This window comes from Phytophthora sojae (assembly GCF_000149755.1).
Source record: "Phytophthora sojae unplaced genomic scaffold PHYSOscaffold_1, whole genome shotgun sequence".
NCBI lineage: Eukaryota > Oomycota > Peronosporomycetes > Peronosporales > Peronosporaceae > Phytophthora > Phytophthora sojae.
Window position 1 is genome coordinate 5,326,873 of NW_009258115.1, and position 11,291 is coordinate 5,338,163.

General features: G+C 54.2%; 4 protein-coding genes across 4 annotated transcripts; 2 read left to right on the plus strand and 2 right to left on the minus strand.

The window, feature by feature from the left end:
• Window positions 1-45: 45 nt before the first annotated feature.
• On the plus strand, window positions 46-1,595 carry PHYSODRAFT_476748 (hypothetical protein; the record flags this gene model as incomplete). Its single annotated transcript, XM_009517051.1, has 5 exons — window positions 46-293; window positions 374-490; window positions 564-969; window positions 1,045-1,288; window positions 1,369-1,595. The coding sequence occupies 5 exons, from the start codon at window positions 46-48 to the stop codon at window positions 1,593-1,595; spliced, it is 1,242 nt and encodes a 413-aa protein (XP_009515346.1).
• Window positions 1,596-3,374: 1,779 nt separating this feature from the next.
• Window positions 3,375-4,110, minus strand: PHYSODRAFT_258188 (hypothetical protein; the record flags this gene model as incomplete). Its single annotated transcript, XM_009517052.1, has 3 exons — window positions 3,375-3,446; window positions 3,475-3,970; window positions 4,010-4,110. The coding sequence occupies 3 exons, from the start codon at window positions 4,108-4,110 to the stop codon at window positions 3,375-3,377; spliced, it is 669 nt and encodes a 222-aa protein (XP_009515347.1).
• A 3,149-nt stretch (window positions 4,111-7,259) lies between these two features.
• On the plus strand, window positions 7,260-8,785 carry PHYSODRAFT_471636 (hypothetical protein; the record flags this gene model as incomplete). The annotated part of the gene is made up of 3 exons (XM_009517053.1): window positions 7,260-7,666; window positions 7,795-8,173; window positions 8,255-8,785. The coding sequence occupies 3 exons, from the start codon at window positions 7,260-7,262 to the stop codon at window positions 8,783-8,785; spliced, it is 1,317 nt and encodes a 438-aa protein (XP_009515348.1).
• A 229-nt stretch (window positions 8,786-9,014) lies between these two features.
• PHYSODRAFT_321768 (hypothetical protein) lies at window positions 9,015-10,844 on the minus strand (the record flags this gene model as incomplete). Its single annotated transcript, XM_009517054.1, has 1 exon — window positions 9,015-10,844. The coding sequence occupies one exon, from the start codon at window positions 10,842-10,844 to the stop codon at window positions 9,015-9,017; it is 1,830 nt and encodes a 609-aa protein (XP_009515349.1).
• Window positions 10,845-11,291: the final 447 nt, after the last annotated feature.

Genomic DNA, 11,291 nt, shown 5'->3' on the forward strand with positions numbered 1-11,291 from the left:
TCACATTCCAATCAGCAGTAATTTTCAGATTTGCCGCGAACTGCAATGGCGACCTTCGCCAGCCTCGGGGACGAGCTTCTAGCGCACGTCCTCGCGTTCGCAGCGCCCCGCGACGTGGAGTCGCTGACTGTAGCATCGTCTGCTGTCGCGCGCGACGTAGTTCCGTGGTTCCCTTCCATCTGGAAGAATATTTTCCTCAGGCGGTGGGAGGCGCTCAACTTCCCACTGGACGGCGTGGCGCAGGGCGAAGCGCTGCTTCAGATCGACGGAAACCTAGACGCGTTGTTCCCCAGGTTGGCCCGAAATTATTACAAAGGTGTTGTAGTGATGTTTTATTGCACAAGCTAACCGCGCTTTGGCTGATTCGACACAGTTCGTGCACTGAAAGCCGCAAGTTCCAGTTGCTGGCCCACGCCGTTATCCCCGTGCCGTCCCATGCCGATATTAAGGAGACGCAGAAGGCTCTCGGATACACAGATGCATACCACCGGTGGGGCTTGGCTGCACTTGTGCAGGTGATGTCGTGGGGATAACTAATCTTTTTTTCTGTTGTTGTGATTCAGGATTATTTCACTGCAGGCGCCAGACTTGAGAGCGGCACACTCAGTCGACTTCGCTCTGGATGGAGGGATGCTTGGTGACGATCGATGCGTTCGGGCTAATATGCCCTTCCCGACGACATTTCATGTCGTCATATACAAGCGCGAACCGACAGAAAGTGACAAAGCACAGGGTCAAACCCGGCCGGTTTATCGGGTCGGAGTTGTTCCTGGTGGATACTTCGAGCTGACCTTGTCGAAGCGGCAGCATCGACATGCCGCTCCTTCGTGGTTTGGGCAAGATTCGATGACATCGATAGGTCTGGTGGGCTCCAAGTTTCCGCTTGTTGGTAAGCAACCAGGCTGGACACGGAGATCATACGGCTACCACGGCGACGACGGACGCTTCTACCACGGAACTCCGTTTGAGGTGCGTAGTGCTTCCATACTTGTTCCGTTTGGATCTATGTGGTCGATGACTTAGCTTGTGCCTTGATATTCCAAGCAGGGTCACCCGTTTGGTCCAATGTTCAAGGCCGGGGGCACAGTTGGTTGCGGCATCCGCATTAACCCGAATACCGGGACTATGTTTCTGTTTTTCACACATAATGGTGAGCTTATATCAGGCGAGGATGGCGCTCTCGTGGAGTGCGAGCATCGGAACTGGTACCCAGCGGTTGGACTGGACTCGTACGACGCGTTACACCTCAACTTTGGACAAGAGCCCTTCGTTTACAACGCCATTGCAGGTATCAGCTGATTTTCTACATGAGTAAGGAAACCCTCGTACCGACACTAATCATGGTTTGGTTTGACCTCGACCTCGTAGACGAGCTCTTCGAAGAGTGCAGCGGCATGGCGGTTGCTGTTTCGGAACAACTGCAATGGTACGACATCGGTGACTCGGACGGCGAGAGCTCTGAGGACGAAGAACGGGGAGACGATGATAATTCGGGTGACGACATTGGGTCGGATATGTCCGACGAAGATATCAGCGCCAGGCTGATCATGCGCATTTTGGCGATGCGTCAAGCAGGCATGGACGTCGCTTTATAAACTATATTTTTGTCGGTGCTTCAATAACTCGACTTTGGGTGCCGCGTCTGGAAAGGCTGCTCAGGAATGTTTGGTGTCTGGGCGGAAATTCGCCAGGTCTTGCAACCAGAAGCCTACCGGTAAATGGATAAGCGTGGCCTTGTTCAGTTCATTGGTAATTTGTCTCAGAGATTACCGTTCCTGCATGGACCACTTGACATCCATGTACATGTTGTATACACGTACTGAATGCATACAATTTAGATAGAAGGCATATCGCATTTTTTTTCGTTTTGTCGTAGATATCTCGTAGCTAGTATTCGAGAGGTCCTCGTAGCAACAATAACCTTTCTAAGAAATATAAAACATTTTTTGCTTGATATTTGTTACTCTCTCACAAGCGCTATCGACGTCGTGATCGCAAACTTCACAAGATTTTTTGGGTGAGTACTGTATGCAACCCAAAGTGTTGCTCGGGGAGGGTACACATGTCGGCGGAAGCGATCGAGCTACATTGAACATAATTCGAGTTGCTAATGTGAAAGAATGGAATAAAAAGCGTAGGCTGCGCTGGTCAGGCAGCAAGTTGTCTTCTGATGATCGCAGCACTTTGAGGTTGATAAGAGGAGCTTAGAACTCCATGCTTTCGGGACACGTGGAGAATCGCAGGTCGTCTTCATGAAACAACAGGAATGCTAGTATAATACTAGTAGTATTCCTTCCGAGCCAGCCGCCTGTGCTAGCTGTTCAAACAGCACACTGGAGCTGTACAAATTAGTGAATGGAGAATCCGGGTACATGTAGAGTGCGTAGAAAATCATTGATAACGTATTTTTTACTACTCAGAACCACCTTTCAAATAGCGTTCAATTATCGGTATACCGATAAACACTGAAAATTCAATGTACAAGAAGTAGGATATCTGGATTACGTACAATCACTGAAATGAGAGAGCATTAATAATAAATAGTAACCCGGTCTCTATTCGTAAAAATACGTTATATCCTCTAGCATTACTTTTAGTCAGTTTCTGCTAAGATTTCCCTAAAGACTGTCTTCTGCATGCTGACATGTACATGCAGGGGGATTCACATGGTCTATCATGTCAAATACATGTTTGTACATGTACAGTTAGTGTTGGCACTTGCAATTTCACAGTTAATATCCGTGAAATTTAAATCAGGGTTATTAACTGTTAATAACCGTGCTCTTCCGACTTTCACATTTATCTACGTCATGGACCAATTCCCGAGTCTTTTCGCCTTACAGACTAATTTCGCCGTCTAGCGCACCGGGGGGGGGGGGGGGGGTTCGAGCGGCCGCGGCCCACTGCTCGGCCTCTCAGCTCTATCGTCCAGAAGAAGGCACCCAGACAGCATATGCAGGGGGAGATTAACGGCCCGGTGATATCCATCGCGTCGAACGCCAAGCAGGTAGCGTTGCTCAAGTACGCCGGGCCAAGCAACTGGCAGCAGCAGCCGCAGAAGGCGAAAAAGTAGCAGCGACAGTAGGGCGGCGGGAGTGCCAAGGAATTCAAGTTCACCATGAACAGCTCGTGGGTCTTCACGCACGCCCACCCAGTCCAAGATCGAGGGATACAGCAAGAAGAAGGAGGCTGACCAAGAAGGAGAATGGGTGAATTCAAGACCCCATATGCAGAAATGGACGCGATGAAGGTGCAATGTACTGTCCGCATTTTAACATTACGGGGGCTATATAAGTAGGTACTGAGTATGTGACTTCGTGTCCTCTAGATGACGCTAATGTAGCGCTAGCCTCCACCTTGAGTTTGTGGCGATCTTAGAGGAAGACGCCGCCGCCCCTTTCGAGCACGCCGACGATGATGAACACGATGAGGCCCGGCAGGAACGTCTTGGGGAGCGTGAGAGCGCTCGTGAACGTGTCCGGCGCAACTGAGCTTGGCCTCGACCGCCTCCTGCACCCAGTAGGTCGGCAGCACCACATCCATTGGCAGTGGCGGCCGCATGAGATCGCTCATGGAGGCGTAGTTCGCAGTGGTTGAGGCAGACAGCGCGTACGAGATCTGCAACCGCTTGCGCGCGCTCATGGTCCGGCCCGTGCCCGACGCGAGGTCCACGAACATATCGTACGCGTTGATGTAGCTAAAGACCAGGTTGCCGTCCGAGTCGTATATGGTGTGGGCCGTGCCGTCGCTTTTGGCCATCTTCACGTCCTCCAGCAACGACGAGTCTCTATAGACGAAGAACGGGCCGGACATGTACGACAGGAAGCCCGAGACGAAGCTCGGCTGGAGCAGGCCGTTCACGAGGATGACCGAGCCGATCGTGGCGTGCTCGTCCGAGTACGCGTAGACGTCGATCGCGGTGCCGAACCGGTGCAGCAACTCATCGTCGATGTCCGCTTCCGTGCTCAAGCTTGCGATGGAGGTGGAGATCTCGACCGAGCCCAAGTACTAGGCGAAGCCGGCGATGGTGGTGTGCTTGGCCACGCCGTCGATGGTCACACCGAGGGCTTGATGCCGGCTCTCGTTTGCGAAGAGGACGAAGGATAGCATGAACAACAATAGTATAAAATCTGTTATTAAAGAGCAATATCGAACATATATTATCTTGTTTTCCATGTTACCGCTCTGCGTACTTGAGAAGCTGGAGGGGTTCGAAACATATTCTGAGCTGGCGCTGCATCTTCTTGCACGACTTCACCCGCTTCCTTTTCTTCGCACTCAGAGGTAATAGCAGTTACCGCCGCCCGGTGGTGGTTGCTAGCGACATTTTCATCTTCTTCGTCTTCGCTCTCATCGCTGATGTCTCTGTCGTCGTATGCATCTGGATAGAGCTGGTATAGGATATGGTTCACTTCGGATTTTCGCGCAATATTCGTATAAACGAACACAAGCTTGTTCACACGCTCAGGCGTGAGGCGATTTCGCAGCTTCGTGTGGATAAATCCGTGGATACTCCAACTACGCTCGCTGGACGCCGACGACGTTGGGATATACAACAGCAACTTTGCGAACTCCTGCACCAACGCGTAGGTGTTCGAGGTTTCTAACGACCACCATGCGATCGGGCTGTAGGCGTTGTTATCTTCACGCGATTTACCTGTCCACGCAGACTTCATGAGGACAAAGTCTTGCAGCTGCTTGTGAAATTTCTCCGCCAACTCTGTCGGTACCAATTGCACTCCTGGGCAAGTTGCGCGGCATCGTTAATCAGTGTCTTGACCTCCAGATCGTTCGGATCGTACATGGTCTTGGTCTGGTCAAGCAGGTATGCAATTTTCACCGTCGGCGTGCATATTTTTCCTCGTCGGGCATTTATCAGCCCGAGCACCTCCGCTTGTAGCAACACGCTACAATCATCAAGGGGCTCGGTGTAGACTGGATGTTTGCATAGCCAACTAAACTGGTGATACACCAACGACAAGCTACAGGCGTCGCGCTCAAACGCATCGAGGCACTTGTTGACTGGCTGGATGAGCTTCAACACAACGGCAGTTTTTTGCCAGAAATCGTCATCGCGAAAAATAACGAGTGCCTCGTCTAGTGATGCTCCCTTGTAGTTCTTAAGCAGCGCCGTGTCCGAGAAAATAGCTGCAATGATGTCTTTGTTGTGAAAGACGTTCGCGACGCATTTTTCATGTGTATACCACCGTGTTGGCACTGGTAGCGAGAGGCGCCGCCGTTTTTCTCCTTTCTTTCGAAGCGCTTTTTGCAGATCGCGAAATCTTGACCACAAGCCCCGATGATCCTTGAAAAACCGAACCAGTTGTTTTGCATGGTCAAGCACATCCTTGAAAAAATCCAGATTGAAAATATCTTTCATCAGAAGATTCATGCCGTGCGCAGTACAGCCCGTACATACAAGTCCGACGCGCTGATTTCTTACGCGTCGCCACGCCTTCTTCATGTTGGCAGCGTTGTCCGTCACTACCGAAGTGACTTTGCCTGAACCAATTACAGACTCGAACTCCAAAATGGTTCACCAAATTGTACCAGCGATATACTCTGCCGTATGAGCTTCAGCTTTTGAGTTGATCGACTTCCAAAATAAAGGTGGGGTCCGAGGGTTCACAAAAACAAAGTTGATAATGCTATCCCCATTTGTGTTGGACCACCCATCCGTAATGAGGGCCAAGTTCGTCACGCCACTCTCCGTTATTCTCAAAATCAACTGAGTCTTCTCGCGGTCGTAAAGGACGTCCAGCAAACGCCCCGAAATTTGACGTCGAGAAGGCAATTCATAGTCAAACATAGCTTGGAAAAGAGGCTCCTCCACACCACGAAAAGGGATCCCAGTCGAAATAAGCCCAATTGCAACCCGCAAATAATTCTCTTCTTTGATTTCTTGGGCCGACTTCTTTGGTGTGGGTTGTGACGATGGTGATGGCCGCGGGGTCTTGCGCGGGCGAGATGAGCCGCTACTCCGTGGTGAATTCGTACCAAAAAGTCGCTTCGTCAATGTTGGCGTTCTTGGGCCCCGAGGCTTCGAAGGGGTTGTCAGCTTCGCCGCTTGCTTGTGTCGGAGGTCCGCTTCGTGGCGCCGCCACCGTTCCTTCGTCTCCTCGCCGATCTTGTCGCACTTGATCGTATGCTGCAGCAGGTTTCGCGACGGCTGCGCGTTCGGCAGCACCATTTCGCAAGCCAAGCACATGGCATCAGGATGGGGTTTTACACCCTTAATTCTGGGTGCGTGCTCACGAAACAAAGCCCAAATTTTGTGTTTCGGCGGAGCCATTGCGCCCTCCTTGCTGATGTTCACAGATGTTTGCGGGACACACCACGGCTTTGGAGCAGTACGCACGAGGGTCAACGGTAACGGAGTCTGGAGTTTGGACACGTCAGAGTCGAGGACAGACGGTCAGTCGTTCAGGCGCCGAGAAGGTCGCGCCTTGCACACCAGCAGCAGCAAGCTCACAAGGTAGTTGCAGTCGTTGAGGGGCACTGCCAGTTGCGTCGAGGAGCTCGCTGCCAACGACGAGTGCAGGTCGCGCGTCGTAGGTCCTACGCGCGTCGGCAAAGGCACCAGTTCGGCCAAGCAAGGGCCGGAGCAGGCTCTGGGGGGGGGGATCTAAGTGTGAAGCCTCTAGATTCCGAAGGGGTAGCGGGGAAGACCGCCAAATTTCAATACCTCCCCTCTGTATTGCGCAACTTCGATATTCACAGTGAACATCAGCTGTGAATTACGTGTGAACATTCTTTTTAACTGAATGTAACCGTTAATAACTGGTAATTAAACGTGAATTGCCAACCCTATGTACAGGAATACCCATTTTAGAAAAAAAAAGAAACGCACAGCACGTCCGATATTGCAGAGAAACGCGGTGTTAAACAGCGCTGATTGTCAACACCTCGGCCCATCCTAAAGCTTCAGAGCTCGAGCTTCAGCTTCCGCGCTGCCCGCCGAGCTTTGTTCTCTGCCGCTCTCCGCACCCCCTTCTCTCCGCACAGCTCGGGCCCGCTTTCGCGGCCGGGAAAAGCATCAACTTCGGCCGGTTCAAAGTGATTGTGGCACGCAGGACTGGCTATTGTTGTGTTACCTTACACCAAGTGGCCGGGCTCTGTTCGGCGATTACGCTCTACAGTTGATCGACCCATCCGGATACGTATTGGGTACCCATCCGACCTGTCCCAAACTTGGACTTCTTTCGTTCCGCCGGGCCAAGCCAAGTTGCAGTTGGTCGGTCATTCTCGAGTCCGAGGCCATGTGCCAAGCCCGCCGACCTTCACTCTCGCTCAAGCGCGCGGCCTGCCGCCTCACGGCGCTGGACGACGTGCTGCTGGCGCAGATCCTGCAGTTCGCGGCCGCGCGCGACGTGGAGGCGCTCGCCGTGGCCGCGCGAGTCGTCGCGCGAGACGTGCTGCCGCGCTTGCCGGGGCTCTGGCGCGCGCTCTTCGTGCAGCGCTGGACGACGCTCAACTTCCCGCTGGACGACGTCGCCTCTGGCCGCGCGGAGCTCGCCATCGACCCGCGACTGCGCGCGCTCTTCGGCCCTGAGACCAGCGAGAGCCGCATGTTCCAGCTGCTGGCGCACGCCGTCGTGCCCGTCCCGTCCTACGCGGACCTGGACCAGACCTGGAGGTACCAGGGATACAGCGACGATAAGCACCGGTAAGTGAGTTGATGCATAGAAGCTTAGGCCGGAGGAGGAGCGCTGCTGCGTGCGTGGTGGTTGAAGTTGTGCTCTCGGTGTTTTGGAAGATTTTGACTGACTGCTGTGTTCTGTGTCTTTGCTGTAGGATCCAGTCGCTGCATGACGCCGACACGCGCCCGTCACACGTAGTGCGCTTCGCGTTCGACGGCGACGAACTGGGGGACGACCGCAGCGTCAGAGCCAATGTGCCGTTCCCGCCGGGTTTCCACGTCGCGGTGTTCAAGCGACAACAACCTGGTAGCGACGGGAGGCCGCTGTACCAGGTTGGACTGGTGGCGAGCGGATACTTTGAGCTCCAAATCGTGCATCGTGAGGGGCCGGAGAACGTGCAGCAGGAGGAGGAACTGACCTCGCTGGGACTGGTGCCGGCGAGCTTCCCGTTGGTCGGACGGCAGCCTGGGTGGAACCAAAAGTCTTTCGGCTACCACGGGGATGACGGCCGCTTCTATCGCCAAACGACGAGGGTAAGCTTTCTATTAGTTTTGATTGTGTGACTGATTGGAGCCTATCGTCTGACTTACATTTTGCGGGCATTCTTTTGACAGGGTCGACTTTTTGGCCCACGCTTTGGAGTGAATGATACTGTGGGCTGCGGTGTGCGGCGGAATATGAGCACGGAGCGGTCACACGTATTTTTCACTAGCAATGGCGAAGAGCTTCCTCGAGCTGACGAGAGCGAGATGGAAAATCTGCACACGAGTTGGTATCCGGCTGTCGGAGTGGATTCGTACAACGAGGTGCGCGTCAACTTCGGGCAGGAGCCATTTGCGCACGACAGCATTGTCGATGAGCTGTTCGCTGAGTGCGATCCTAGCGTTGTTGCCGCGTCGGCGTTACCGTGGCACTACATCCGGGAGTACAGCATCGATTGCTTGGTGTGGCGTCGCCAGCAGACATGCGAGGCACGAGCGGGCGATGCTGACGAGTGGAAGGATACAATTGCTGATGACGACAAGTCCGCGCAGAAGGAGGAAACCTGCATGAAGAAATGGATGTTCGGGATACTGACTCGCCGACAGCAGAACCGGCTTGCATCGAGAGAAGAGAACGCGAGTGAAGAGCGTGCCGCTGCGTAGTGGAAGCGTACGACGGAACTGTACGCAGATGCATTGAAACGTTATGCATGTGTGAACTACTGAAAGTAAGTATATATCGTGGTCGCGGCTTAACGAAAGTTGGTGTACTGTATCGCATCTTCACAAAAATTGGTGTAGGTGAGGCTAACACTCTTGCCCAACAAATCGAGGCGCTGTAAGGTGCGTCGGCGTGTATGTAAGTAAGGTCAAGCGTGCACATCCTTGCTTGTTACAGCTGCGCCAACTGCGCTTCCATTGCGTCCACGAGAGCGGGGATGTTTTCCTGGCCAAGCTTGTTTTCTGCGCAGAATGTAGTTGCCAACTCGCGCGGGTTGTCATTGCGGTGGACAGGCAGCTGAATCGACGTTCCATCCCCCATGTCGATGTCGAGCGTGAAAAGAAGGATCCCACGAGGGTTCACCGGAGTCTCTGCAGCTTGTACGGGGGCTTCAGGCTCAGCTTGAGCTGGCGCTTCGGGTTGAGCCTGAGCTTCAGCGGAGGCCTCTTCTGCCTGCTGCTGTCCGGCTTGAGATTGCTGGCGTTCCTCGAGAATGTTGAGAATCGACTGCACGAGCACATTCTGGCACGCCAGCAATTGGTCTCCGTCAAATTCCACGCCCAATTCTGCACGAACGATCTCGTGCTTCTCGACACAGAACGCGTTGGCAGCGTGGTAAGGCTCCTGGCCTTCGAAGTACTCGAGGTTGTACACGTTGCCACTGAGCGTCACAGGGATTGAAAACAGAGGTTCCGGTCGTGTCGGCTCAGCCGCCTGCTCTACGACTTGAGGCTGTTCCTGAGCTCGTTGCTGCTCCAGAGCGACAACTCGCTCGCGCACGAGGGCTGAAAGCTGCACCACATTGTCGTTGAACCTCTCGGTTTCACCCAGCCCGACAGCAATGAGAAATCGCTGCACCGTAGCTTCAACATCGTCACCGTCGAAGTATTCCAGATTTGCCTGGCGCTGCTCATCAAGGTTGATCGGCACTGTCACCAATGGCTGTCGCGGTTGCTGCGGCTGCTCACCAGCGGGTTCTGCTGCAGTCTGGGCCTGAGCTTGAGCTTGCGCCTGTGCTTGAGCTTGGGTTTGCGCCTCTTCCTCCAGAATAGCCGCCATTCGGGCGTCCACAATGCCAATCAACTGCGGCATCAACGATTCGATAGTCGCGTCGTCGTTGATGTCGTTTTCGCTCAAGAAGCGAAGCGCCGTTTCCCTCGCCGTAGATCCTTCGTAGTGGATCATGATCGCAGGCTGGTTGTTCAACGTCAGAGGCTCCGAGAACAGCTCCCGCCTCTGTGGAGGCTGTTGCTGCGTCACTGGCTGCGCCACTTGCTGAGGTTGCACTTGTTCCTCAACGGACTCCGCGGTCTGCCTGTTATTGATCTCATTGACAATCTGGTTGGCGATCTGCGGCGCCACTCTGTCCATGAACTCTCCGTCGTTCACGCCGATGCCTCGCAGCGTCTCAACGGCCTCGTCCATCGGGTTGCCGCCTTCAAAGTGGCGCACAGTGATCTCCCTTCCATCCAGAGACAAGGCGAAGGCGAAGAGCTCCTTCTTGGGCGGCTGTAGCTCCTCTAGCTTCCTGTTGACAAGCGATACCAGCTGCGGGTACACCTCCCTCATGACGTCCATGCTGAAGCCGCTGGCGTAGAGAAACCTCTCCACTGCAGCTTCAGGCGTCTCCGTCTCATACTTCAGAAGATCCCCCGTGTAGCCATCGATGGTCAGCGGGATGGAGAGCTGCACGCTGGGCATGGGCTCCTGGGGCTGCTGGGCCGCCTCCACCTCCTGCATCTTGTCCTTCAGCAGCCCCGAGAGCTGGTCGATGACCGCGCGCACTTGCGCATCGTCCGTGGCGGCCATGAGGCCATTGGAACGGGCGAAGGACGTGGCCGCGTCCTCGAAGCTCTCGCCCTTGAGCAGCTGCAGGTTCCGCAGCGAGCCGTCGATGTTCACGGCCATTGTGACCAGCACGTCGTTGCCGCTGGGCTGCTGTTGGGCGCGCGCGGCGGTCGCCAGCATTGCCGGGAGCAGCAATAACGAGGCCTTGACCATGACTGGGGGGAACTAGGCAAGGGGGGAACGCGTGGACTACTTCTGCTGGTGCTGTGCTGGACGTGGAATGACAGGCATGAGGGGCATGCAAATCTATGGAAAGATACCGTTGGTCCTCAAGTTGCAACGGTTGCAAGTTCAGGACCCCCTGCGACCTTTCGTTCGTACCACGTTCAGACGACATGCGCGAACGTGGCTACATTTGTCCAAAAAGACTTGTGCGGACCAATTTGCGTCGGCATCAGTGGAGCGTGGATGAAGATTGCCTGCCCCTTGCACCAGAACGTCTGTACATGTACTTGAGATGTTGTCTCAAGCTTCACGCCCGGAGCATGATGCACTTCACCCACAGCGGTGCAGCTTGCGAAATTCGGCTAGACCACCAGGGATTTGAAAGGGAAAACTATCGAAAAACTCGCTAGAAAATGGTGATGAACAGCTAGGAGT